Below are 27,042 nucleotides of genomic sequence, written 5' to 3' on the forward strand. Positions count from 1 at the left end.
GACACCCTGGTGATTTGGAGCAGTTTGACAGCATTCGTAAGCCAAAGCAGGCAAGGAACAGCAAGGTGCTTTTCAGCAATATTCTCGATTAAGATGATAAGAACATTAATGAAATAGTTTGGGACTGCACTTCCTGCATATGCTGTTCAGTACCATTAAAAAATTAAGCAGGAAATGAAGACTACACAAGGAAGTTGCTCGGAATGGTTTAGTTGATCACAGAGAGATAACTGGACGTTACAAGTAAAAGGCATTGTTTTCTCTCCAGCCTGTGCACAATGCAAATGCTAAAAAACTATGGCAGTCCTGTTTTTAATAAACAGTACTACTTACCTACGGTGCTATTTGTAAAATTAAAAAAAAAAAAAAACACAACACAAAAAGAGCGTTTGTCCCCTAATTCACTGCCAGCTATTTTCAAGCTTCATACTGAAAACTTTGTTACACAACCAGGTTTTCTAAATATGCTGCCTTCTCCAGCCAAGTGATAATTAGCATCCTAGATAGCAAGAAAACTAAGAGTAGTGCAATAAAGGCACTATAATGAATGCAAACTCGGTTCAGTGCAATGGATTTAGCTAATTATGTATCCATAATCCCTGGACATCAAATGGCATGTTTATTAATACGATACATCCCCTCATTACAGCAGAAAGGCAATGTGGACACCTTTCTCTGCTTGTTACTTCAGGGAAGCGGAGTAGGAGCCCTTCCCCACATACATGATTATGCATAGACCTACACAATTTATGAGAAAAACAAACCTAGCCGAGAGTGATTTGTTGACCTGTGCTGCACCAAGCAGCTGGAGGTGCTGCAGAAGGTATCACTGCAAATTTGAAAAAAAAAAAAAAAAAATTATTAGTTGACCCTGTGCTGACAGGCTGTGTTACTGTGTCATCCCTTTGGTGGTGTTTTTTTCCTGTACCCAGAAACTCAGGGTTTGGTGTAGTTCACAGAATACAGAATGGTCAGGGTTGGAAGGTACCTCTGGAGATCTAGTCTAACCCCCCAGCCAGAGCAGGGTCACCTACAGCAGGTTGCACAGGATGGCATCCAGGCAGGTTTTGAACACCTCCAGAGTGGGAGACTCCACCACCTCTCTGGGCAGCCTGTTCCAGTGCTCCGCCACCCTCAAAGGAAACAAGTCCCTCCTCATGTTTAGATGGAACTTCCTATGCTCAAGTTTGTGTCTGTTACCTCTTGTTCTATCACTGGGCACCACTGAAAAAAGGCTGTTCCCATCCCCCTGGCACTCTCCCTTTAAGTATTTACAAGCATTGATAAGATCCCCCCTCAGTCGTCTTTTCTCTAGACTAAAATGACCCAAGTCCCTCAGCCTTTCCTCATAAGAAAGACGCTCCAATCCCCTAATCATCTTTGTAGCCCTTTGCTGGACCCTCTCCAGCAGTTCCCTTTCCTTCTTCAACCGGGGAGCCCAGAACTGTACACAATACTCCAGATGCGGCCTCACCAGGGCAGAGTAGAGGGGATGACCTCCCTCGACCTGCTGGCCACACTCTTCTTGATGCACCCCAGGATGGCATTGGCCTTCTTGGCCACCAGGGCACATTGCTGGTTCTATGTGCCGACACAGTAGCTAACACACAGTTTCCAGGCCCATCGCTCTCGCAGCGGGCCCGTGATCCTCCTCGACACTACTTCTCTACTGGACGAAGGCAGACTTTCATCCGCATCACTGGCAGCGGTGCAAACCCTTTTGGTTTCGGGCCCCGCTGCCCCGCCGAGGCCGCCTCCTCGCTCCATTTCCAAGCGCCCCGCGCTCCGCCGAGCTCCGCGGCTGCACGGGGCTGCGAAACCTTTGGTGTTATTTCTTCGAGGCGGAAGAACGCCTGAGCCCGCTACTCGTCGCGCCGCCACTCTAACCGCTCCCTTCCCAGCCGCGCAGCCGTACGGACACCCGAGGGGCCGAAAGCGGCTCCGACGCCGAGCCGGGGGCAGACCATGCCCACACCGCAGCACGGCCCAACTAGGGGGATAGACCGCAGGCGGGCCAGCCGCCCCCTCAGACACTGAGGGACAGCTGAGGAGGCCTCTTAACGCGCGGAGAGATACCACGCCGCCGCGTCAGCGCAAGATACGTAGATCCGGCCGCTGCCGCCATTTCGTGGGAGGGCGGTGGCGTGTGCCGCTGCCGCGCCGGCATATCCCGGGCAGCCCCGCTCGGACGGTGGTGGGAAGCGGCACCAGGGGGCACCGCCCTCCCCGGGGCGCCCGCGGGCAGCCCCAGAACCTTCCTGCCCCTTGCCCCGCTCGCCCTGCGCGGTGCCTCGCGAGATTCAGCGGGGTTGTCCCGCCCCTTTGTCCCCCCTCCCCGTCAGCCCCGAGAGGGTGAGGGGGTGCTGGCAGTGGCGGCGTGTCCCAGCCCGCCCCGCCCCGCCCCGCCGGCTCCGCCTCCCGCCCTCCCGCCGCGTCTGGGCCTGGCCAGCGGTGGCTGCGCGGGGCTCTCTCGCCCTCTCTCTCGGGCTTTTCCCCCCTCCACGCACACACACCCTTCCTCCTCCCGGCCGTGACGGGAGGCGGCGAAGCGGCGCGGCGGGCGGAGCGCTCCCCTCCCCCGGCAGCCTCCCAGGCGCACGGCCTCGCTGCCCGCAAGCAGGCAGGGCTCTGGGCGGCCGCCGCGCTCCGGTCGGGCGCCCCCATCGGCTGTTTCCGGAGGAAGGAGAAGCGTCGCTTCCCCCTCCCCCCTCTCCGCCTTCCTCCTCCTCCTCCTCCTCCTCCTCCTCCTCCTCCTCCTCCTCGCTTGCGCCCTCCCTCCCGGCCCCCCCCTCGGCGCGAGCGGAGCGCGGAGTCACCGCGGCGCACAGACGGGCCCGGCGGCGGCACTCGCACACACAATGGCGCTGAAACGCATCAACAAGGTGAGTGCCGCGGCTCCTCCTCCGCCTGCCCCCCGCTCCCCCCCCGCTTCCCCACTTTCTTGTGGTGTGTTTTTTTTTTTTTTTTTTTGTTTGGATTGGGTTCCCCCACACACACACCTCCTTTCCCCCTCCCCACCGCCCCGGGAGGAGAGGGGTCACGGCTTCGGGGGGGGTGCCAGCCGGGCTCGGCGGGGGCGGGAAGGGGGGAGGCGGGGAGGCTGGCGGAGCGAGGCCGGGCAGCGGCCGGCTCCTTCCGGCGAGGCCGCGGCCCTGCCGGGGCGGTGAGGCCGCTCTCCCCGGGCCTAGGCCCGGCACCTCCGAGGTCGGCCAGGGCCCCTCAGGTGGAGGGGGGGGGGGGGATGTATTTGTGCTCGGTTGGGGCCGGGGCGCGGCAGCTCCCGGGGACGCTCAAATGTCAGCGCAACCCGGAGCCACCCCGGCGCGGCGGTGGCGTCGCCGCTGCTCCCCGCCGCCCCACCCCCCCCAGCCGCCGGCCGGCCCGGATGGTGCCGGTACGCGTGTGCTGGAGGGGCTTTCGGTCCGATCGCGGCCCTTCCCGGGGCAGGCTGACGGTCTCTCGGGCCCGTCTCTCCCTTCTGGCGTGCAACTTCTTTCCCGCATTGTAAGATGGCGGCGGGTTCGCCTAGTTCGGGCTCTTTCCGGGCTCTCTCGCTTTCTGCAATAACATGACACACACACACACGCACGTCCGCGCTCCCGTCGGCTCCAGAGCAGCTGCCGCCGTGCCATCCTCTCCCCGCGTCCCCCGTCCCGTCCGCCCCCCCCAGCTTTCCCTCGACCTCGCACCTCCGCCCCGGGGCCGGCTCGGCCCTCCCGCCGCCCGGCGATCGCCCTGCCGCCTCGCCTCGCCTCGCCCCCCGCGCCGGGCGGGAGCGCGCACCGCGCCGCCGCCTCCCCCGTTGCACAATCGGAGCCGGGTGGAGTAACTTCGCGGCTAACTCGGAAAAAATGCCGAGGTGATGAAAGGGTTTTTTGGTTGGGGTGGGTTTTTTTTTGGCTGGGTTTTGTTTTTTGGGTTTTCTTGGGTGTTTTTCTTGGTTTTTTTTTTATATTTTTTTTAATATTTCCCAGGGAAGAAGGCTCCGGACGTGAGGTTGCGCTTGGGCAGCTTTAGGGTTTCTTGGCGGCGGCAGTTGGGGTTGGGGAATTGCTGGGATGTAATTGTGAACGTGATGGGAGCGCAGTGGCGTTACCGGGAAGTCGCTGTTGATCTGTGTTCCTACGCGAGCTACGTGGAGCGTTTACGTATTTGAAGAGCGGAGAGGAGTTTCTTGGTCATCTCCGTAGGCTGCCAAGATGGCAGAAAGTCAGCGTGTCCTGAAATCAATGGACTAAACTTTGCTGCACAAAACACCTTTTATAGACGGAGTATAAAGTTTGCCATCTACTACTCTTCCTGTAATTTCACATCTCTTTAGCAGTGCTGGTAGGCATATTTTAGTCCGAATGAGGTCATTTATCATGTATTAGTGAAATGGTCATTCTGTTATCCCTGAAAATTTTAAATCTGTTCTGGATTAGTGCTAACTAAATGAATTGTCTTTGAATTACGACTACATTCTCACAAGAGTTTCAAAACAATTCCTTTTGAATCTGCCATCAGAACTTGTTCCCCTGTATTAGTGGATGATATCACTTGAGTTGAAACATAGCTAGGATACTCCCTGGTATGCTTTGTCATCAACTCATGCTTATGAAACACATTCAGGCACTGCAGGTAAGAATTTATTGTCAAACATAAACCAAGGCAAACCCCTACTTACATAGTAATTTGGTGGTCAAAACCTTAAAACGATTCAGCATGACTCTTGAATCAATAAGTCATCTCTTTGACTTCAAGGTTTTGGCCTGTTGTGTGCAGTCTTTTGTCCTGTATTGGTCCTTACGCTCTATGGCACTGTGTAGTGGCAAGCTTTTTCCTTTGCCTGGTGCTGGAGTTCAGGACTGGTGACACAGTTGTTTTTGGTTGTGGGGTTGTTTTTGTTTTGGTTGTTTTTTTGGTTGAGGGTTGTGGGGTTTTTTGAGGTGCAATTTTTAATCAATTTAATCACACTGTGCTACAGCATACACTCCCAAATTCAAATAGGGTTTACAGTTTTGATTTTGTATTTGCCAACCTGGAAAGTTTTGCTACACTGCAACCATTGCTTGCAAGTTGCTTTCTTCCCAAGCATGGTTTCCGATACGAATATTTAGGAGGATGGAGGCTGAAATCCAAAAATAGCAGGGCCAATTTTGTAACAAGGTGGTTGTGAATTTAGATTTTAGTCTTGCCTATCGGTAAAGCCAGAGAATGGCAGTCTGTCACCAATGAGCTGGGATCCCCTGCCTTCCAATCATAAGGTCACAGATCAGACCTTGAAACGCTCTGCTTCCTTGTAGTACGTTGTTGGCGCTAGATCAGAACAGGCTAAAGAGAGACCAGGACCTCAGAGCATTGTAATCACACATAGCTGATTTAGTCTGACTTGCAGTGTTACCTGTCAGGGCTAGAATTCATTGTCCCCTGCAGTAGATGACATCCCAAATGCACCAGTGAAGCTATTTTCAGTCTGTTTGATCAACTCCCTCTTTGTGGACTTGAAGTATCAAGCAAATAAATTTTTTTACTAAATTGGGTACATCGGACTTTTAGACTGTGTTAGTATATGTAAGTTTAATCTGAAGTACATTATGCATTCAGAATACAACCACCCCTCCCTACTTAAAACATAACTGGCAAATCCTACTTTTGGTTTGGAAATGAAAGCACGCATGTATTCATGTGTTAGGTGTTGGGTTATCTACTTCTGCAGCACCCTTCATAAAGCTCTCTTCAAACTGAAGTAGTTGTCAGGTACATAGCCAGTCCCAGAACAATTATGTTATGCTGGAACTCATCATCACATCTGTGCCATCTGCCCTGAGGGTAGCCTGCATTTGATTGGCAAAACTCTGCTTTTATTGATAACGGCGTGCTCTGCATAAGAGTGGCAGTTGTTTTATTATAACAAGCAAGTGCTTTGCCATGGAATAATGTGAACTTACATCGTGATTTTAATTGTTAACTTTCCTGAAGATGATGTTTTTACGAAGTTATCATAAAGGCAATGGAAAAAATTCATGTGGATTTATGAGCTTGCATCAAAATGCTTGATACATACTTGTGGCACATTGTCTTGATCTGAAGTGTTGAGTGGTACCCGCTAAATGCGTATCCTGTAATTGCTATGGTATTTTGGCACTTCCGGTTTGAATGATGATGAACCGGTAGTAGGGAAGCATTTATGCAGGAGTAGGGAATTGGGAATGTGTAAAATTGAGACAACTTGAGATCATTGCATCATTGATATACATCCATTTTATCATGGCTATATGCATCTGTTAAGGAGAGATAGTATAAAAGGCCTAAGTGGTGGTCTTGATAAGCTAAAAATAGAATTAATACAGGAGATGTAAGCCTGAAACGTCTTGTCTGTAAAATCCTTAAGAAAACTTGTGCCTGCTGTGTTTATCTCCATTTGGTTAAGCATAGCACAAGCCAGCATCATTATGTCAGGGTATTTTATTAGAAAATCTTGAGTGGAGTTGGCATCCTGGAAGCTAAAGGCTGAAGGTAGCAAAACCATTTATCACTACTTAAGTACAGATGGAAGGCTTCCATTGACAATGGTGGAGTGGAGACTAAATAACTATTTTCCTCAAGGCTATAGCCTCCAGCACTGTTCTAGATGTGTAATTAATTGCAACTTTAACCCCACGCCTCCAGATTGTCATAATAAGAACTGCTACTAACTGTAGAGACATCCATAATATTTTTCAGAGATAGGATGTAATATGCAGCAATGAAGGCAGCATGAAAGTCTGCATTAGTTTAACTAAAAGTGTAGCTTTTGTAGAGGTGATTCGGTATTACAAAGCCTGCTTATTACTTTTGTTTTTTAAACTGCTACTCTTCTTTTGAACTCAGTATGAAATTTAAAAAATAAATAGCTTAACTAGAAAAAGTTGTTAGGAATTAAGTTTTCTTCTCTGGATGAAACCTACAGTATTTTATTTGTAGCACCTCTCCTACGAACACAGGCTGAGAGAGTTGGGGTTGTTCAGCCTGCAGAAGTGAAGACCCTGGGCAGACCTTATAGCAGCCTTCCAGTATCTGAAGGGGGCCTACAAGAAAGCTGGAGAGGGACTTTTTACAAGGGCATGTAGGGACAAGACGAGGAGTAATGGCTTCAAACTGGAAGAGGGAGATCCAGAATAGATATCAGGAAGAAATTTTTCACTCTTGAGGGTGCTGAGGCACCGGAACAGGTTGCCTGGAGAAGCTGTGGATGCCCCATTCCTGGAGGTGTTGAAGACCAGGCTGGATGGGGCTTTGAGCAACCTGGTCTAGTGGGAGGTGACCCTGACTATGGCAGGGGGGTTGGAACTAAATGATCTTTAAGGTCCCTTCCAACCTAAACCATTCTATAATTTTTGCAGGGAGTCTTGGATTTAGTTTGCTGGGCTTATTCAAAATAGTTAAATAACTTGAAGTTACATGATTTATCTTATGCTTTGAAATATGTCTGGATTTGTCTGTTTACAGGCTCAGAAAGTTAAGATTAATTAGCTAATGAAATGCAGTTGATGTAAGCTTAGTTAAAATGCTTAAAACCTTTGTGAATGTTCTCTGTATGTATTGAATTACCTTTTTTACTGTTAATTCACCTTAACTATTTCAAGTATCCAGGGGTAGACTAAGTCTTGTCTCAAGTAGGTAATGCACTCGGTGGTTAGAAGGGTTATGTTGAGCCAGAAGGCAGTGGTTGATTTTTAAATCATGAGATTTTTGGTAGTGGAGTTTGGGAAGCACTGGTATCGAAGAACTTCAGTGTTGTGGTTTGTTGTGTTTTGTTTTTTTTTTTTTTTTTTTTAAAGTAAGAATAAAATTATTCAGCATCAGCTGAAAGCTCTCATCACTTAAATTCTGTTTAAGATTTAGCTTATCCAAATAGTCAGAAGTTACATTTATACTATGAAATTAATATAATTAAAATGGAACTAATGTGTAGGTTTGAAACTTGTATTAAAGTCCAGCATTTACTTACTCTTAAGGTCTTGGACGTGTTTTGAGAACTTTTCATTTTTTATAAGAGAGGAAAATCGATGCTCCCTTAACTAGAAAATTTGGACGGTAGATTTCTCTTGTTAATTGGGCATTGTGCTTGTGAAACAAGTTCCCAGTCAGCATAGATCTTTAAATGTATGCGTTGGAATGGGAAGAGAAGGGGATCACAATCTCACTTAAGTAATTTACAGAACTTCAGAGATCAATATTCCATACTTGCATACCTTAAAAACGGAGATCTCCAGTATGTTAAGGATTTGGGTGGGATAATGCACAGGGTAAAAACGTTGTCCAGCCAACATTTTCTTTATGATCATTCCAGCTTTTAAAGATCTGTTTTTGAAAGTAAGCCAATGCTTTTGCTCTTATTCCCTGTGTGAGTTTCTTCTACAGAAGAGCTGATGCAGAATGCTGCAGAATGAGCTCCCTTCAACTGCCTACCCAGTCTGTAACCAGCTCTGAAGCCCTAATGCCTTTCTTTGCGCTCACACATTCGTGGGTAAATGAGGGGGGAAGGATGTAAACAGCTGTAAGTGGCAGCTGTTGAATACAGAGCAGTTAAACTGTGGAGGCCAGCTCTATCCTGGCATCATCCTCTACCCGCGGATGTTTTCTCTGCATCCACTGGGTTGAACTGTTGAAGGGGAGAGAGGATGGAGGTTCTTAACCTTGTCTGAGACGTCAAGCGACAGCTGGTAAGGAGGAGGGGAAAAGGGTAGAGCTTTTGTGTAATTCAGATTAGGGCATTGATACGTGATCTCCAATAAATCTTTCTATTGCAAATACGAAAGTTTTGCCACTTTAACTGTCTGCCATGTATTCTTGTATAGGTTCCTCCCCTCGGCATCAGAGCTGGCAGATGGGAACGTGTGGTCTGCCCTTCAGCATTAGGTCTGATATATCAGTATAAGCTGACTTTTGTTGATTAGGCTAAGATGATGTAGCTTACATTGAGAAAGCTGAGTTACAGGCATACGTTTTCTTCTGTCACTGATATGATCTAGTAATCTGCTGGTATAATATACAGAAAAAATAAAATTGGGTAAAAAATGAAAGCAGTGAGAATCTATATATGATTGCAGCCAGTAGCATATTTTTATATGCAGTTGCTTTTGTAAAGTTGGCTTTATCAGAAGAGAGTCTTAAACTGTGTTGAATTTGGACAGTTGAATTTATATTCAAGAAGTTTTCAAAACTGTGCATCAAAAAATATGATGGACAGTTTTGTAAAATTCTTGAATCTAAATTTAATGCCTCAAATGCTAAATGTAAAGTACTGGGGCTTTTTTTTAAACAAAACAAAACACTTTCTATTCAGTAGGCTTTTTGAGGGGCACCGATCTGATATGTTAAATGTGGTAGGTTGTGTTGGGGAAGCCTTGCAAAAAAAGATTAGTTAAAATTACATTCACAAATTTAAATTGGCGTTTATGCCTTTGGCAACTCTTCATAAAACACTTGGATATAGACAAAGTTTAATACTGAAAAATGAGCCAAATAGAGCAGTGCAGGATTCAGAACTGAAATCTAAATAGAGGGGATTTCTTTTTTATTTTGTTTAAGCATTGTTCAGAGCCTTCTTACCAACAGTAAACTTCAGTATTAAAATTTTGTGTAAAGGAAGCCTTTGTTCTTAACCTCATCCCTTTGAGATCCGTGATATGCTAGACATCTTCAAGAGTTCCTGCAGTTTTTCCAGTGTAATTGTGATTTTTTTTTTTTTTATTTTTTTTTTTTATTTCATTCTGGTTTTAAGAAAGCGAGATGGGAGGATTGCTGACTGCTTTGCAAATGTTAGGGCCCAGTAAACAAAGGAGGAGACAAATGTTTAATCCTTTCCACAAGCATCTGGACACCAGAGCTGCAAGCTGAACTGAGTGCAGATGCTAAAGTGCTTTAGGCCCTCCTGATGGAGGGCATGAAGGTTGTGTTTAGTGCTCAGTGAACTTTATAGTGAGCTTTCTCTGTAACCTGGAGTTAGGTTGGTCAGGTGCTCATCACATCTGTGAGCTCTTCTAGGTTTCTAGTAAATGTGAGTGCCCTCCTTGAAGGCAGTATTTACCAACCTTTGCTGGCCTGTTTGAGTAATAATGCCAGATAATTCCCTAAATCAACTAGCTGCAAACTTTGGTTTTCGTTTTAGCCTTAGTTTTAGTTTCTTCTTACCTTGAATAATATAGCAGAATCTTCTGAGTGACAGTTTGCCAGATGAGCAATGGCCCCTTTCCATTCACCTAATTGAGGTTGCAGTCTGCTCATAAGTAAGTTTTTAAACACTTTTTCCTTCTTTTTTTTTTTTTTTTTGTTTTTTAGCTTTTTAAAGACCCTTGCGGACATCAGTGTTCTCTGGATAGATGAGGTGGAACTCAATTGTAAGAGCAGCTGTACTCCAGAAACAGTTTTTGATAATTTTTTTTATGCTCTGTTGGCTCAGTGTGAGCTGATTTTGTGTGTAACTATACCTAATCCTATAGATAGGCCCTTAGTTTTGCATCTCTACCACCAGCTGATCAAAACACAGAACCGTTATGAAGGGTATTATACACAATAGCATCATATGATAGAGAAATTCTACAGCTGTAGAAAAGCTCGTGTAATCATCCCCACATAGTTGTGTTCATAGAATATACTCCCATGGTATGTTGCAGTAGCTTTCACGTGCATCTTTGGATTCATACAAAACACGGACTAATGAAAGTCAAGAAAGATTTTTAAAAGGAGAGCTGATCTTCAGGGTTCATTAGGTTAAATAATTAAATTTCCGAATAATATATCAGACTACATCTAAACAATGAATTTGCCACACTGATTACAGATGTGGCGTTGTTTGTCAGAATAGTAATTTGATAACTTTATGTTATACGATCCTTCTTTCCATACATTTCCTTGAGAACATGGAGAATTCTTGTACCTTTATTCAGAAAGTGCAGACTTACTGAGGTTAAGTGCCCAATTAAGGCCACTTGTGATTTCTATAAAAACTTGTCCTATATGCTACTGGTCCCCAAAGTTGTTTGTGTAGGCTTGGCAAACTCTAGGAGGCCTCTGTCACATCGAGTCCAGGGCCGTGTGTGTACAGAAGCTGCTTCTGGTGGTTCTGTCAAATGATGGTGGCTGAGGTTCTGCTGTACATTACTGTGTCCTTGACAAGCTGCAGGGCAACGTCTTGGAAGGCTCTCATATAACACTGCCAAACCCCAGCATCTAATGAGTGTTAAGCTAGCATTTGCATGCAGTTGTCTATCGCAATGCCAGAATCTCATTCCTAAATGGTAGCCATCAGGCCAGAGTGCCTTGCTTCGAATATAAACTTTCCAAGTGCATCACTTCACATTTGTCTATGTTGAATATAATCTGTCCCTTTGTTTCCTGGTCATTCTGTTTCATTCAGCTAGGTGCATCTTGCTTCTTCTCTTGTGGCTCGTTTACACTAGTTACCTTCTCCGAGAGCTGCATTGTAGTCCTGGGTTACAGAACCAAAGATCAGTGTGGTTTTTGCAGGAAAAACTTCCAAGTGAAAAGTGTGCTGTTTCAGGGTCCAATATTCAAAAGGTTGGAAGCGTCAGAATTAAAATACCCAGTTATCATTGAATGGATAGGTAGTTAACTAGTGCTTCGCTTTACACCTTTCCCTTCAGTGTACTTCAGTCAATGTGCACAGCCTTCACCCTGCACTGAGCATGTGTTTTAATAGCTCTGTTATTTTCAGGGAATGGTAATAGTTGTAATATTTCAGAATTCACGTGTGTAAAGCAAACAGATTTTCTTCATCTTGAGTAAGAGAGCTGCTGTGTGTTTCGATTACTTTGGGAGAAGCAAGCCATACCTTTGAGTTCAAAGCACAACTATAGGGGTGTAGCTGCCACCTTTTTTTCTGAGATTGCTTTGAATGCCTTTAGTGAGTAACCAGGAAAGCAAAGTTGGTAACTGATCTTCTTTTCCAGTTGGATCTGTCCAGCTACAGAGGTGAACTCTGCCAAAGGTTGGAGTACTATAGAGAGCCGTTTTAGCTGTGGTAACTCTGAAATTTGCTGAAAACCATTGCCTACATTGTACACCTTCCAAATTTCAGAATAGATGAGAAGAACTGTAGACAATAGTCTCATTCACAAAGGGCTTGTGTACTGAAAGGTAGGTTCTTTGAAAAGATAGTATGTAGTCATCTGAGTAGTTTGTATCACAGTCCAAGCACACAAAGTGACTTAATTACAGTTGCACAGCAGTCTGGTATTTCCTTCCTTGAGTGCGAGGCTTAAAACATAAATACTTCTATGTTTGTCTTTAAAACAACAATATCATGTATATTAAATATATATGATATTGTTGCTAGACATTGTACAAAAAATATGCAGTGTAGAGCCTGAAAAATTTAGTACTAAAGGCTTGAGAAAGAGCCATGAAAAATAGAACAGGTGAATAATCAAGACAGTAACATTAACAAATGTTACATTCCTGGTCATGTTTTGGGTTTCTTAAAAACCATTCTGTGCTCTTTGGCCCTCGCTGTTTTCTGTGACTGCTCTTCATGTGTTTTCTCTGCATATTTGTTCTAATGTCTTTTTTTTAAATAACAGAAACCTACATCTTTCTGTATTATGCACTGTCACTATACATTGGTTTTATCCATTTATTAAGCGTTAGCCAAAAGGCCAGCTTGTTTGAAACTGATAATTTTCTGCTGGTTACGCTTGTCTTGTGATGTGTATTGTGCCATTGCTTTCTTATTCAGCTTAGAAATCCACATTCAGTATTCTTTCAAGCTGTTATTTTCTCCTTCCAGGGGTAATTAATTTCATGCCGAAATGAATGTTGCAAATGCAGGTGTGTGGGATGAGGCAGTAGTTCTTTGCTAGTTGACACTTCTTAATCTTCAAACAGGCTTAAATGTTCTTCCCCTCCCTTTATAGCTGCTTCCAATCCTTCCTTCCTTTATAAAGCTGTTTTCAGCTGTGAGCTAATGAGTAAGACTAATGCAGTGGTGAATTTTTGGATGCTTAGAGTTTGAAATACCCTGTTTGACATGGACAACATTAGACAAGCACTCAAATTAATAAATGTTGATCTTTTGTTTACCTTAAGTGTTCCTGGGTGTTTTTTTGTTGTTTTTGTTTGTTTGTTTGTTTAATTGTTTGAACTTCTGATTCAACTGCATATCACCTTTCATGCCCTCCAAGGTAGACAAGTTATCGTCCGGAAGCTGAAAGCAAATTAACCCCAATTTTTCCATTACGCTTTCTTGACTACAAACCACAAAGCTGCAATACGTGATTTTAACAAATGATTGTGTTACAAACTAATACTAAATCTTTAGAAATCAATATTAAATCTAACTGTGAGTTTATGCCTGTGGAGGAAAAGGAGTGATCTTCTGTCACTCTATATTGAAGTCAGCTGCTACTATCAGTAAAAATAAACCCTGGCTATTTCCGTCTTAAACTAGAAAAATGAAGCAGTTGTGCCACAAGGAGTATGAATTCTGACAAATGGGAAGAAAAGGAGCCAACACTGCTGCTCTACTTAGTACCTTGCAAGAAGGCAGCTTGATAGGCATCAGGCTGTCATTGCTTACTGAATTTGCTGCGACCTAAAAACTCTGAGAAAAGCAACTAGTTCTCTTAAGTATTTTCCTTCACTGTCTTCTTGCTCATGCATATTTGGATGAGGTATCCTTTGTCATTCTTTAAGTTTTCTTCATCCTTTAAATTACTTTGTAGTCTTTTAAATAGCTGGTAGAGAGGAATTGTTTGAGGGTATTTTTAGCAGCTTTTGTATCAAAAAAACACACCAAACTTGTGATTTGTGATAGGATTGTAGTCCTGCATTCACACTCACGTGTAAATGTTTTGGATCATCATTTGAAGTGTAAGGCATATTTCCTATGTTAGTTATGATTATCTTAGTGCAAAACAAGCAGATTAGTTAGCTTTTATAAGCTTTTTTTCCTTGAAAATACTGGTTTATTTTTTGGTTAGCTTTTTGATGAATTTATATAGAAAGAGAACAGACAAGATTAAGAATGGAGCTGTTTCACCAATAAAACTACATCTTGCTACAGACTTAATGTGAAACTGGCAGAAGACCGTGGTGCTGAATTCCTGTTAAAGCAGGTCTGTCTGTTGCTGTATTTCCAGTTGTCTCTTAGTTTTCCATAACTTTGTTGCAAAACTGTATATATATTGCTTCTTATATATGCTACATTGCTCTTGTCCTCCAACAGTTGCATTGGTGCTTACTCTTTAAACAGTGTTTAAATCTGTGAAATGCTAAGTGACTAATCATCCTTGTGGAGAGGTAGGAACTATCACAACTTTATATTTGGAAACTGGGACACAGAAATGGTGATATGCTGCAGCTATACCGGAAACCTCTGGCAGTGCCAGAGACTACTAGTCATGGTTGTAATTCAAGACTAATCCTTTCCGATAGGCATATAACACATCACTCTGAACCGAATTTGGCTTACTGTTTCTCTGTAAAGTCTTTGGGATTTGCTGCTTGGGAATTATATTTTTTTTTTCCTTAAGCCACCTGTAAAGTGAAAAACTAGAGCAGCTGACTCCAGGAAAATGTGGGTGCTACTGTAGGGATTTTTAAGAAAGTTTGGGCTTTGTGTGTAGTTTAGTGCCTCTTGACAAAGGCAAGCACCACTGAAACAATGTAAACAAAAAGAAGCAAAGTTGGAGACACAAGTATTGCAGCAGAAGGAATATTAGAAGCATAACGCCCATATACTTAGAAATTTTACAGAACAATGCTAGGGAACATTCTTAAATTCTAACATACTAGTTAAACTCGGCTTTGTAAAACGAAACTTAATGTGGTCTTTACCTTCTTGGTGAGAAATAGGTGAAAGCAGGGTAACAATTATTATCTGATTTCTTTAAAAATGTTTTTCTTAATAGACTTATGGAAATGGCGAATTTTAGTTTTGATGGCAGAAATATTTTTCAGATTAAGTATTTTCCTATTACAGAATAGTTGCTCTTGTTTGCTAAGCTGAGAACGAAGGCCAGTTTGTGCTTCTGCTGCTGAGTGGGAAGCTTTAACAAAAAAAAGCTCCTCCCTTTCCTTGAATGAAATGCTTCAGCTGCTCTCCCAATATCACAGCCCATGTGCCTCTGCTTGTTTAGTTTCCAGTTATTCCAGTTTGCCTGTTGGATTCAGCAGAGTTGTAGCTTTCAGAAGGAGGCACTTTTTAAAGTTACACAGTGAGAACTTTCTGCTCCCTTGTTGCAGAATAGCCTTCCTCCTTTTGTGTAGTTGTGAAGTGTCACACACTTAACAGTGAAGCGAGATAGGTCTGGTGTTACTGTAAGCACGAAAACCTTGCCATGGTTGCCTGAGTTCTTCCACAACACTTTACACTCTGCTGAGGCAAACAGCTTTGCTACAAACTTGACCCTTCTGACCATAGTACCTAAGAGAAGAAAATACAAGAATGACGTGCCATCTCAGCTTTTTTTCTTTCTGAACTTAGTGGGTAAAGTACTTGCTCTGTGGTTGAAATGCTAAGTGGTGTATCATGTGTTCCCAACCTTATCTGTATTTTGAACTGCTTTGTTTAGCACGGTTAGGGTTTTGTTTTGTTTTTTTTTTTTTACTGGAGTGTTTTGGGCCAGACAAAGCTTTTAGTCCTTTAGCTAATGAAAATCACTGCTTATTTGTTCTCTAGAACAGTTCAAGTGGTGAAAAGGGGTATCTCTGTATGGATGTGTATTTTGAAATGACTGGAGACTAGAATATTAAAACTCGTGTGTTTCAGCTTGTAAATCATTCTTAATATTACTGACTGGGGTTTTTGCACAAATTTTTCACCAGAACTTACTAAATTTAATTTGTCTTACATTTGCAATCCTAGTTATATTTGCTTTTCCTAGTTGAATTATTGGTATACTCTAATTTTCCTGCTGTATTAAAATACCTTATTCTTGAGTACTGATTTCTTGTTTCTCTGAAGATGATAATGCCTTTTGAAGAGCTCTCTAGTCTAATGCACATACCTCTGACAGTCCACTTTATGCTGTTTATGGCCTTGTTCTCATGCTACTCATTTTTTCATCATTTTCATAAACTGCATGAAGAGCCTTTTCATAGTTCTTAGTCCCTGTGGTTTTTAAAATTAGGAACTGATCTTCTTCCCCGATTAAATAAAATAGTTCAGTAATAACTACAAAACTGCATTAAGATAGTAACATTTGTGTCTTTCTGCTTATTCTATTGCTACAACTTATTTTAAGGGACAAAATAACTTTTTTTTTCCTCTCAGATTTTGGATATAATTATTCTTAGAACTGGAAAAGATGAGATGATGAGAAATAAGCCTGATTAACAAAACCTACTGTATTTGTTAAATGGAAAAAAAAATCCACCCTGAAAATTAGGAAAGCTTTCTATCTGAAAATTCTTTTACATTTCTTGTTTGCCTTTACATGGATAATATAAATCTAACTGAGTAATTTTTTTCTGGAGGGTGCTGAACAACATACAGACCTAATAAGGGGTATTTCATGACAGAAATAAGTCTGTCACAGGGACCCCCCAATAATAACGGGAGTGTAGAGAAATGCACTTGGAATGGATTTACTGTGATGATCTGGAAAGAGTTGTTGCCCGTGCTTCTAAATAACAGCAGCAGTGAAATGAACTAATATTCACTTTGCTGTGACGTTGCTTATGAAAACTGATACAATTCTCTTTTACAAAACAGTTGGATTCGAGTGCAAATCTGAAATCTGGTTGATTGGAAAGTTCATCAGAGTTAGCATGTGTTGGGAGGGGGACTGTGGGACTAAGTTTTTAGGTTTTTTTTTTTAATCTATGGACTTTTACATGTTTTGAAGTTTTTTATTGGCTTACACTTACTAAACTTTTATCAAGTGCAGAATTTGTAAAACTTAAATGATATACATTAGGATCATCCCAGGCAAAACAGTTAGCTGTCTGGTCCGAATATGCATTTGTTTCCAGCATAATAGGTATGTCTGGGTTTCTTAAACGTCTGACAAAGTAATGGAAAGTTTTTGCTTCAATGGCTTGTATAGACCTGTAGCAAAATAACTTGTGTGCAACTGTTAATATATGAGAGAAGGACTGAAGGTTTTCCGTTTTCTCATGACTTCTAGATGCCCCGACAAGTGCAGATTTATAGAAGTTCCTGAAGCCGTTTTTAGATTCAAAAGAGAGCAGGGAAGAGGGAAGGTATCTGTAACATACTTCAACTGAAAGTGTAAATTTTATTTTGAAAGACACTGTCCAAACAAGTAACTTGCAGAGCATTTAAACAAATTAATGCTGAGCTGCTTTGATTCATCACAGCAGTCTTGATACTACACAAGGAATCCTCCATCCAAAGTTTCTGTTTTCAATCCCTCTCTAATGGGGGAGGGAGGGAACTGTTTCTGCAGCTCAGTCATTCAGAATTTTAAAGGCGTAATTGTCTTAAATGTGAAGTTTAAAATAAAAAAATACAGATATTTTACCTGATTCCAATGCTTACCAGCCTCTTTAATTTTCCTGTCTACTTTAATTTATGCAAGATATATCCCTGCTGGAGGTGGTAGGGAAAATGAAACTGAGTTTCTTTGTTGGGTTTTTTTTTTTTTTTTTTTTCTTTCTGTTCTGACTTTTAATATCAGATGTTACATACATAGTACTTTGTTTCATGAAGACTTATCAATAGCTTTCTCTCTTCCTGCTTTTCTGGCTGAGACTGAATCCTTGCTCAGAAAGTAGATGTTGCCTACTTCAGGCTCTGTCTCCTGCTCTCCTTTCTGTCCAGCTTCAATGGGGATGTCTTTACAGTAGTGATATTTATTTGGAAAAGCATAGTCATTGTAGCTGTTTACCTTCATGGCTGGTTTTGGTGATCATTGTCTTAAATAAAGACATTTTTGTTACTGATCTAGTGGTTCCAATAGTTGTTATTGCACATTCTTCTGTGTTTGTCTATGGAAAAACTGTTAAAGGTTTTTGCTGGACATGAAGTGAAAATCGCTGTTGAGTTCATTAGTATTCCTTCTCTGAACAGGTTTTTTTTTGTTATTCTTTTTTTTCCTAAAGGAACTTAGTGACTTAGCCCGTGATCCTCCAGCACAGTGTTCAGCAGGTCCCGTTGGAGATGACAGTAAGTAACCCTTAAGTTTTATGTTTTGCTTTGCTAACTCAAAGCACATCATGCATAGATAATAATGTGGAGTTTTTCTTTTGTAGTGTTTCATTGGCAAGCCACAATTATGGGACCTGTAAGTATTCTAATTCTTGTGATGTAATATTAAACTAGTAGTTCTTATTCAGGAGGAAACTGGGGGTGGGGGGTTTACTTTTTTTTTAACTTCCCTTATCAGGCTTCAGTTCTAGGCATATTTCTCTACAGTAACAGAAAATGAAGGGGGGGATCAGTCTGATTATTTTATTGCTGGAATGTTTTATGAGGACATGTATTTCAGCTGAAGTGATCTCTAGAGCAATGTTAGGCATTATCACCTATTGTCCAGAAACTTCGTTTGCATTTAACTTTAGAAAAAGTTTGAATCTAGCATGAACTTTGCAGTAGGAGCTGGTCCCAGTGTCAGAAATTAGTTGGGATGCTTTTGTGTGGATCTTAGAACAGTGATTCCTTATTTGGTCTGGTGTCATCTACTGAGATTTTGAATACTTTAAGGAATAGAAGGGAAAAAGTCACTGAAGTGGGAGGTTCCAGGTATGACTGATTGGGGGGGGGGGGGGGGAAGTGTGTTAAATGTATAATAAGCATCTGAAACCTGAATGTGACTTTTTCATTGTTAAAGAAGGTGAATGTTTGTCTTTACTGAAAATGTAACCTGCAAACACCTGACATCTGGAGTTCTCAGGGCTGGTTTTCTGTATTTAGAAAACAAAACCTTCTATAACTTCAGAAAACAAATATTGGGTGCCAGTAGAACTGCAGCCACAATGTGATGCTTCTGGTGAGGCCAGAGTAGGAATTAAATATCAGTGATGCTGAATTACCCTGACTTTATATACAGCTACAAGTGTGGTTTTAGGAGGTGGCTATAGAAAATGTGCTTATTACTAGTTCACCTGACTGGAAAATGTCTCTCCATTCCAAAATATCTGCTCCTCATTGATTCTAACTAGATGCCTCAAAAAGATAAAATTGTTTAATATCTATATTTGCATGAAGAAGAATGTGGCCAGCAGGTTGAGAGAGGTCATCCTCCCTCTACACTCTGCCCTGGTGAGGCCGCATCTGGAGTATTGTGTCCAGTTCTGGGCTCCCCGGTTCAAGAAGGACAGGGAACTGCTGGAGAGGGCCCAGCAAAGGGCTACAAACTTGAGCATAGGAAATTCCATCTAAACATGAGGAGGGATTTCTTTCCTTTGAGGGTGACAAAGCACTGGAACAGGCTGCCCAGAGAGGTTGTGGAGTATCCGACTCTGGAGACGTTCAAAACCCGCCTGGATGCCAACCTGCTGTAGGTGACTCTGCTCTGGCAGAGGGGGTGGGCTAGATGATCTCCAGAGGTTCCTCCCAACCCTGACCATTCTGTGATCCTGTATGTTCATGTTTAAAAGGCAAAGAATGTTCTGCACTGTACTGAGAGTGATTTTTATGTGGCTGGTGTCTGCATGATCATAAGGTATTAAACATCAGTTGAATTTAAATTGGGATTCTTATTTTTAGCTTCCCCTTCTGGTTTAATAATGTACAGCTCCTTTTTTCCCCATATGATTCCTGTGGTGTCAAAAGGTCTGCATTCCTGTTTCAAGATTGTGCAGTATGCTGACAGAAGTGTGGTGTTAGTAGTTCCAGTGCTCCTGTGGTGTTGCTTAGTGCCTTTAATAACAGGCGAGGATTGTAGAACCAATCACCTGGCCTTCCACCTCTGCAATATGATATTATACAGGCTGTGATTTTCTTAGATGTAAGAGAGCTTGCCTTGGTTTAGCACATTCTAAGAGGGTTTTCTGTAACAGCTAAAATGTGTCCCCAGAGTATGTGCAGTTAAAGGATTGCTTTCTGGTTCCTTGAGGCCTCACATAGTATCTATTAATCAAATACAAGAGATTATATCTTAAATGCTAGGTTTGCGGTAGAGATTGGGTAGGGTATCACTGATATGTTTACAGGTTTGAGTCCCTTGTGTTGCAGAATGTAATTTTCTTGTATTTAACTAAGTAAGATACAGTTATTTCCTTACATTGGTGAAATGTTCTTGCGATTAATATGAAAATTCAATTTACAAATAACTCAGAAGTGTACTCTGTGTATCTCAAATTAATTTTCCCTAGCCTTTATTCTGGAATTAAAAGCTTTATAGTCTTCAGGTTAAATAATGTAGTTGTTTCAAGTAAAAACTTCCATCTTGTAATAGTTAACACCTGAATGAATTATCCCTGTAATTGTTTCCTTGGAGCAGGGAAATACAAAATACTCTTCTAGGCCAGATTACAGTGAATTTCTAATACAGGAAGGGGGAAAATTTCACTTTAATCTTGATGGGAGTTTTTTGGTTTGGTGGTGCTGGTGGGGTGAGGTCTTTTGTTTTGGTTTTGCTTTGTTTGTTTGTTGTTTGTTTGTTGGTTTTTTTTTTTACAAGGAACAAGGGGTCGTCTGTGTATCCCTAAGTTTTCTGCAGGGCTGAGCAACACCTAAGCCAAGGACAGAATGTAGGAGGGGATAGAAGGCCCTTAGGACCTGTCCGTGGCCACTGTAAGCTTGAGTAGTCATAACAAATAAGCTCCAAACACAGAGCTTTGGGTTTTTGAACCTGACAGGACCCCTGCTCTGTTAACATTACTTCTTGGAGCTGTCTCAGAGGTATTTGGATGCTTTTGTCAAGTTGTCCTGGGTGAATTGTCAGAGCAGCTGTTTTCTATGAAGCATTAGCTCAGAGAGGTCCATCCAGAAAATGACCTGTATCTTTATTGTATTGCCTACCTTAGGAAGTAGTAATTAAATTTTAATTGCATCTCTCTTGTATTGGCGGATTAAACAGTTCAATGGTTTAAATAAATTTCTTCTCCTTCTTTTATTTATTTAAAACAACATCTTCAGTGATATTTAGTCCTAAAGATGATAATAGGGGAATTATTTGTTTGCTTTGACAGAATGACAGTCCGTATCAGGGTGGTGTATTCTTCTTGACAATTCACTTTCCTACAGACTACCCTTTCAAACCACCTAAGGTAAGTATTGCTTTCTCATTTGTGAAATTAGTGCTCTTTAAAGAACCAAGTACAGGACAGAAACTGTCAGCATCTGTTTTGTAGTATTGTCATGTTCTCACTTCTGTGCATTCTTAGATGGCTAGGTCCCTCTCTGACTACCACAAGAATGGGTGTGTTGGCATTTATTTTAGGAGCAAATTCATATATATGAATCCTGAATGTCTTGGGTTTATTTCTGTTTTCCTTAACTGATAGGAAGACTCATTAGCTTTGTGTTACTATAATAGAATTATTGCCAAGGGGATTGTCAAGTCTTACAGTGTAGCTTTGGGTTGGTCTATAGGAATGGGACACTATGGACTAGAATTAACTTGCTGAGTGCCTAAAATCAGTGAAGATGGTATCTGTTAAAATTTGGTAATAATTGTGAAATAAGCTTTTTTGTAGCTTTATCAGTCACTAGCATTGTCTTCCAATTTTCAGTCAGTATGAAAGTGCATGCTTGGAGTCATCACAATGTTTTAAGTTTTTAGCTCTGTGAAACCAGTGTTACCATGGTTCAGGCACTTCTGTTGAGTGTCTTCATCATGATGCAGGCACCTGTTATTAAAACACAGCCTCATACTTGCCCTCTCTCTGTTTGAAATAGAGTGCCTAGTAATTGGCAGCTGAGAGGTTGCGCCTTGGGTGCATTTCCCTGAATTTGATGCAGTTTAACTGCATAATCCTTTTCTTTTAGACTAAATTGAGTTGACTAATAGCTTGACTGAGAAGAAAGGGTGACGACATTGTCGTCATAGACCAAAACACACTCTTCATATTTTTTTTTTGTTGCAGGTTGCATTTACAACAAGAATCTATCATCCAAATATTAACAGTAATGGCAGCATTTGTCTTGATATTCTAAGATCACAGTGGTCTCCTGCTTTAACTATTTCTAAAGGTAAATTTTGTGAAGGAGCAACATTTCCATCTTTTGTTGAATACTGTGCTTCTAGCTTTGTCTTGAATTCTTACTCATCGCTTGATTTTTCCCTTACTCGTTCTAGCCTGTATTTTGCCAAGTTGATAATATCTTACTGCATTTTTAATGGATATTTGTTTTTTCTAATGCCTTCCACTACGTGGCTGTTTAAAGCCTTGTCTAGCCACTTACTTGCTTCAGTATTTTTAGCAGAGCTTACTAGCTTGGTCCCAGAGGAATCTGCCAGCATTGGGATTGAAACAGGTCTGTGGTGTATTTGAGCTAAGGCTGAGAAACTGCTTGTTTGCAGCTGTCCCTATATATACACTTGCATATTAATTTAAAGTCAGGTTTTAATAATGAAATCTGCATAGTTCTTCGAGTCTGTCTAGAATTACATGAAGTGTTATATTGGCATATCTCTGTGGGTAGATGAATAAAAGAAAACTGGTATTGATATATGTTGCTTTCTGCCACTGTGCACTGGCGTTGTATTACATTACTTCACGAACTAAGCTTACTGATTCTACTTCAGGATAAATTGATGTTGTGCTGCAATAGAAGCTTTGTAGCTTTCTTCATTTTACTGTAATGAATAACAGTTAACTCTCAAATATTTTCACGATGATCAAATTTTGTTTTGCCTCAAAGCCACTGGTCACTCTGGCTTCAAAAGATCCATCAAAGAGCTCCTCTGTCTATAGAACTTGTAATTCCTGTCTGTTCAAGGAGTAAGTTTGTGATTTGAATGCTGTCACTATTGTTTTTCTTTCAAAGCTGCTGTGAGAGTAGAGGATGAAGTTCTCATAGCTACCTACAACAGCGTTACTCCTCTGTTTTACAGCATGTGTGCAGTTTTATCAGTGCACATGAGGGTATTGCTACCTTACATGCAACAGAGAAAGAACTCAGTCTGTTTTTTTTAAAAATAATAATTTGAAGTTCTAGTGATTAAAACCATAGAACATGCTGGTCATCAGAATGCATAATAACATGCTTTTGTTGGCTGCTATGTTGCATCATAGTGCAGGGGACAACAGTGCTGTTATCATATGCACTTACAGCTCTAAGTATTGGGGAAATAGGAAACAAATAGTTCTTACAAACTTTTAAGTCTGTCTTTTTTTTATGTAGAGTAGGTTACAAATTTATTTTGGCTGTGTATCAGGAAAAGACTTGCTAGGTTCTCTCCTATGCTGACATTGTACTAATGCAAAGATCTGTGCATCATTGTTTCTGAGATTGTTGTTCCTGTTTTGCTATTGACAGTTTTTTTATTTTTTTACAGTTCTCTTATCCATTTGTTCACTGTTATGTGATCCAAATCCAGATGACCCACTAGTGCCAGAGATTGCACGTATCTATAAAACAGACAGAGACAAGTAAGTACAGACTTGTGTAAGACTAATACTGTAACAAACTTTGTGAAGAGTGCATTGTCAGACAGCAGTTGTGTTGAGTGAGCCTTTTGTGAAAATCTGGGATGGAGAGAACTTGTGTCAAAGAAGTACCTATTCTTGGCAGCGCATGATTTAAAAACAAAGGGACTTAGTACCTTTGAAGTTGTGCGTGAAGGAGACTATCCTTTTCTCGCATGTGTGGCAATATTTTAAACTATGTATTGCCCGTTTTTTTGCTTACCACACATAAATAGAATATAGTTAGAACTTCATATCAAGGAAAAGACAGCTTCGTGATTTTGGTGCTTTCTTTTGGTAGCAGCTTGGTCTTTAATTTTGGTGCTCCCCTTGTAAAAAAGGCTTCATAACTCTTCCTATCGGTGGTGAAACAACTTTTTTTTCCCTTTTATGTTTTTAACATTTTCCACAGATAGAATTATATGAAGTAGACTTTGTTTGGTTTTTATATATATATTAATGCCAAGTATACTTGTCCAATTAGGTACAATAGGTTAGCAAGAGAGTGGACAGAGAAATACGCTATGCTGTAGGGTAAGAATATCTGCACATTATGGTGCATTTAACAAAATGGAAACTTGTCAGCACTTGGGTGCTGCATGCTCTAAGGCACTGGATTAACTAACAGATAATGGATGCACCAGTTACTGAACTTGGATATTTAACAGCTTGATCTGTGGTTAGTGTGAAATGTATTGGCTAGTCACTATTTCTCACAGATACTGCTCTTGCATGGCCAAAAAAAAAAAAAGTATGAAATAATTTTCAAGTTTTGAGCCAGCTTATCAACTTGTTCTGGTAAGTATTTACCCAGATTTTGTCAAAATTTTGTGAAAAGTGATACTCTGTAGCAAGACCTCATGCATAGACATGGGTGAACTTAGACAATCCAAATTTCAACTTTTTATTATTCAGCAGTGTCTTGTCTTCTACGTATAAACTAGGAAAATGTATGGGGATTATGTTCTGCTTGTATGGTTGAAAATTAACTTCTTACTGACAAGCATGGAGTTAAGTATAAACTAATTGTCAGCTCAATTCCTGTGGAAGTAGTGTACTTAAATACTCTTTAATGTCCTTTCTAAAAATGGTTTGACCAGTATATTCATTGTGGAAAGAGAGTATTAAGTGTGAAGAAACGCTTACTGCTGTTTTACTCTAAAATGGGAAATATGACATTCTGTATCCCATTATATTATTAACCAAGTAATCTTTACTTATGGCATGTGATGCTCTGTAATCTTTCCCTAAGGACAGTATTTAAACAAAACACTGCCCTAGCCTCTCCTACCCCAAGTGGTCTCTATTCTTTCCCCTTCAGTCGTTTTTCACAACAGACTTCTAGCTAATCTGCTCGTCTTGAATTTGAAGTGTTTCATATAAATTAGAGAATATCCTAGTTAGTCTAGGGAGGGATTTGCTCAGTTTTTTTAGTTCAAGTACATGCTAGAGACTTCTTTTAGTGTGAAGGGAATAGGGAGATGGGGATAAAGTGATACTTAATCATTAACTGTGTAGGAAATAGTAATTCTCATGCTGACGCTAATTCAATTTCTGGTTTTGTTTGCAGGTACAACAGAATATCTCGGGAATGGACTCAGAAGTATGCCATGTGATGCTACCTTAAAGTCAGAATAACCTGCATTATAGCTGGAATAAACTTTAAATTACTGTTCCTTTTTTGATTTTCTTATCCGGCTGCTCCCCTATCAGACCTCATCTTTTTTATTTTTTTGTTTACCTCCTTCCATTCATGCACATGCTCATCTGAGAAGACTTTAGTTCTTCCAGCTTTGGACAATAACTGCTTTTAGAATCTGTAAAGTAGTTACACAGGAACAATTGCCCAAGATTCAGATTTTTTTTTAATGGAGCATGTGTATTATGTGGCCAATGTCTTCATTCTAACTTGGTTATGAGATTAAAAACAAACAAACATTCCTCACTGCTCTAACAGATACTGAAGATATCACCTGAAGGGGGGAGGGGAGATGGATGTTCAGTTTTCTCCCATCAAAGAAGTAACATTGCTGTAGCAACATCCATCTTGTTCCAAACTTTCCAGTGTTAGAGAACTGAGGTTTTATTATATGCTTTTGCTCATAACTGATGTGTCTGGAGAATTGGTACTGAATCTATAGCATCAGCAGAACAGAAAATGTGATGTATCTTATGCATGTCAATAAAGGAATGACCAGTTCTTGTTTTACAGAGAATGGAAATTGGAAGTCAAACATCCCTTGTATTCCAAAATAGGGTCTAAGAACATTTTTGTAATTCATTTAAATTTTGTTAGGAGGCTTGGAGCTATTAGTTAATCTGTCTTCCAAAACACTGTTTAATATAGCACTGAATAAATGATGCAAGTTGTCAATGGATGAGTGATCAACTAATAGCTCTACTAGTAATTGATTTATTTTCTTCAATAAAGTTGCATAAACCAATGAGTTAGCTGCCTGGATTAATCAATATGGGAAACAAAATCTTTTGTAAAAGCAAAGCTGGTTTTTGTATATACTGTTGGGATTTGCCTCATTGTTTAACATCAAATAATGATGTAAAGTTCAATAGAGTGAATCTTTTGCCATTTTCAGTTATAACGCTCAGTCTGTTGCAGGTTGACACATTGTTCGGCCTGATGTATGCAGAATTAATAAGCTAACATAGTAGTGTAGCCTTAGTAGTGTGCTACACATGGTGCTGGGAGCCCAGCGTTCAAGGATGGACTTGGGACCCAGCAGATCTGAAGTGGTGTATTGTGGAGATACTTCCTGATGCACCTGTGTTTGCTGACTGAGAACCTTTTTCTTCACCTTGTACGCTTGACAGCTGAAAGATCTTAATGTGGGAGTAATGATGAGGCAAAAAAAAATATAAAATAAAGTACTGTTTTGATGTGGGAATTGTCATGAGGCTGTGTTGAAGTGACTTTACTATGTGGGATGTTCGTTACCATTGAAAAGGACTTGTTCAGCCATGCTGCCATTTACATTGATGACTATTTTAATGCAACAGACACTTTCCTCATGTCAGGTGACTAAACGTGAATAAAAACTCATTGCTATTGGATTTTTGTTCTACAAGAAACATTGTCTTGTGCCATTAGTTTATCTTTGAAGCAACAAGGGCATTATTAAACATCCGGCTCTCCTCTTTCCTGCCCTCTTCCTTCATATTTTTCCTTGTTTGATTTTTTTGGTCTCCATTCTTAACACCCATAGCTTCATTTTCTCTAGTCTTGTACTATCAGTTTATTGTGCATCCGTGACTTCGCACTGGCACCACTTTTGCACTGCTTATAGTTATGTACATTCTGATTCCTTGTCCCCACATGGATGTGGAAAGCTAGATGTAAAATAAATGTTAAACCTTAATTTTTATAAAAATTTGAATATGTAGTTTGGACATGGTTTGTTCTGGTTCTAAACTATGAAAGTGAACTTATTTTAAAGTCTAGTTGGCTTGAAATTTAGAAACCTGGGCTCCCTTTAACAGCGCATGCCTCACTGAAATGAC

The 27,042-nt window shown here is 41.1% G+C and overlaps 1 protein-coding gene across 2 annotated transcripts; it reads left to right on the top strand.

Moving 5' to 3' along the window:
* Nucleotides 1–2,503: 2,503 nt before the first annotated feature.
* Nucleotides 2,504–26,595, top strand: UBE2D3 (ubiquitin conjugating enzyme E2 D3). Of its 2 annotated transcripts, XM_082482851.1 has the most exons (8): nucleotides 2,504–2,882; nucleotides 18,052–18,115; nucleotides 18,202–18,233; nucleotides 21,085–21,162; nucleotides 21,982–22,087; nucleotides 23,397–23,490; nucleotides 24,011–24,060; nucleotides 25,097–26,595. In XM_082482851.1, the coding sequence occupies exons 1-7, from the start codon at nucleotides 2,859–2,861 to the stop codon at nucleotides 24,057–24,059; spliced, it is 447 nt and encodes a 148-aa protein (XP_082338977.1). In that variant the 5' UTR covers nucleotides 2,504–2,858; the 3' UTR covers nucleotide 24,060; nucleotides 25,097–26,595. The 2 variants fall into 2 exon arrangements, with proteins under 2 accessions (XP_082338977.1, XP_082338978.1); XM_082482852.1 differs by lacking the exon at nucleotides 24,011–24,060 and having other exon boundaries at nucleotides 2,505–2,882.
* Nucleotides 26,596–27,042: the final 447 nt, after the last annotated feature.

The sequence above is a fragment of the Vanellus vanellus genome (genome assembly GCF_965231255.1).
Source record: "Vanellus vanellus genome assembly, chromosome: 4".
Taxonomy (NCBI): domain Eukaryota; kingdom Metazoa; phylum Chordata; class Aves; order Charadriiformes; family Charadriidae; genus Vanellus; species Vanellus vanellus.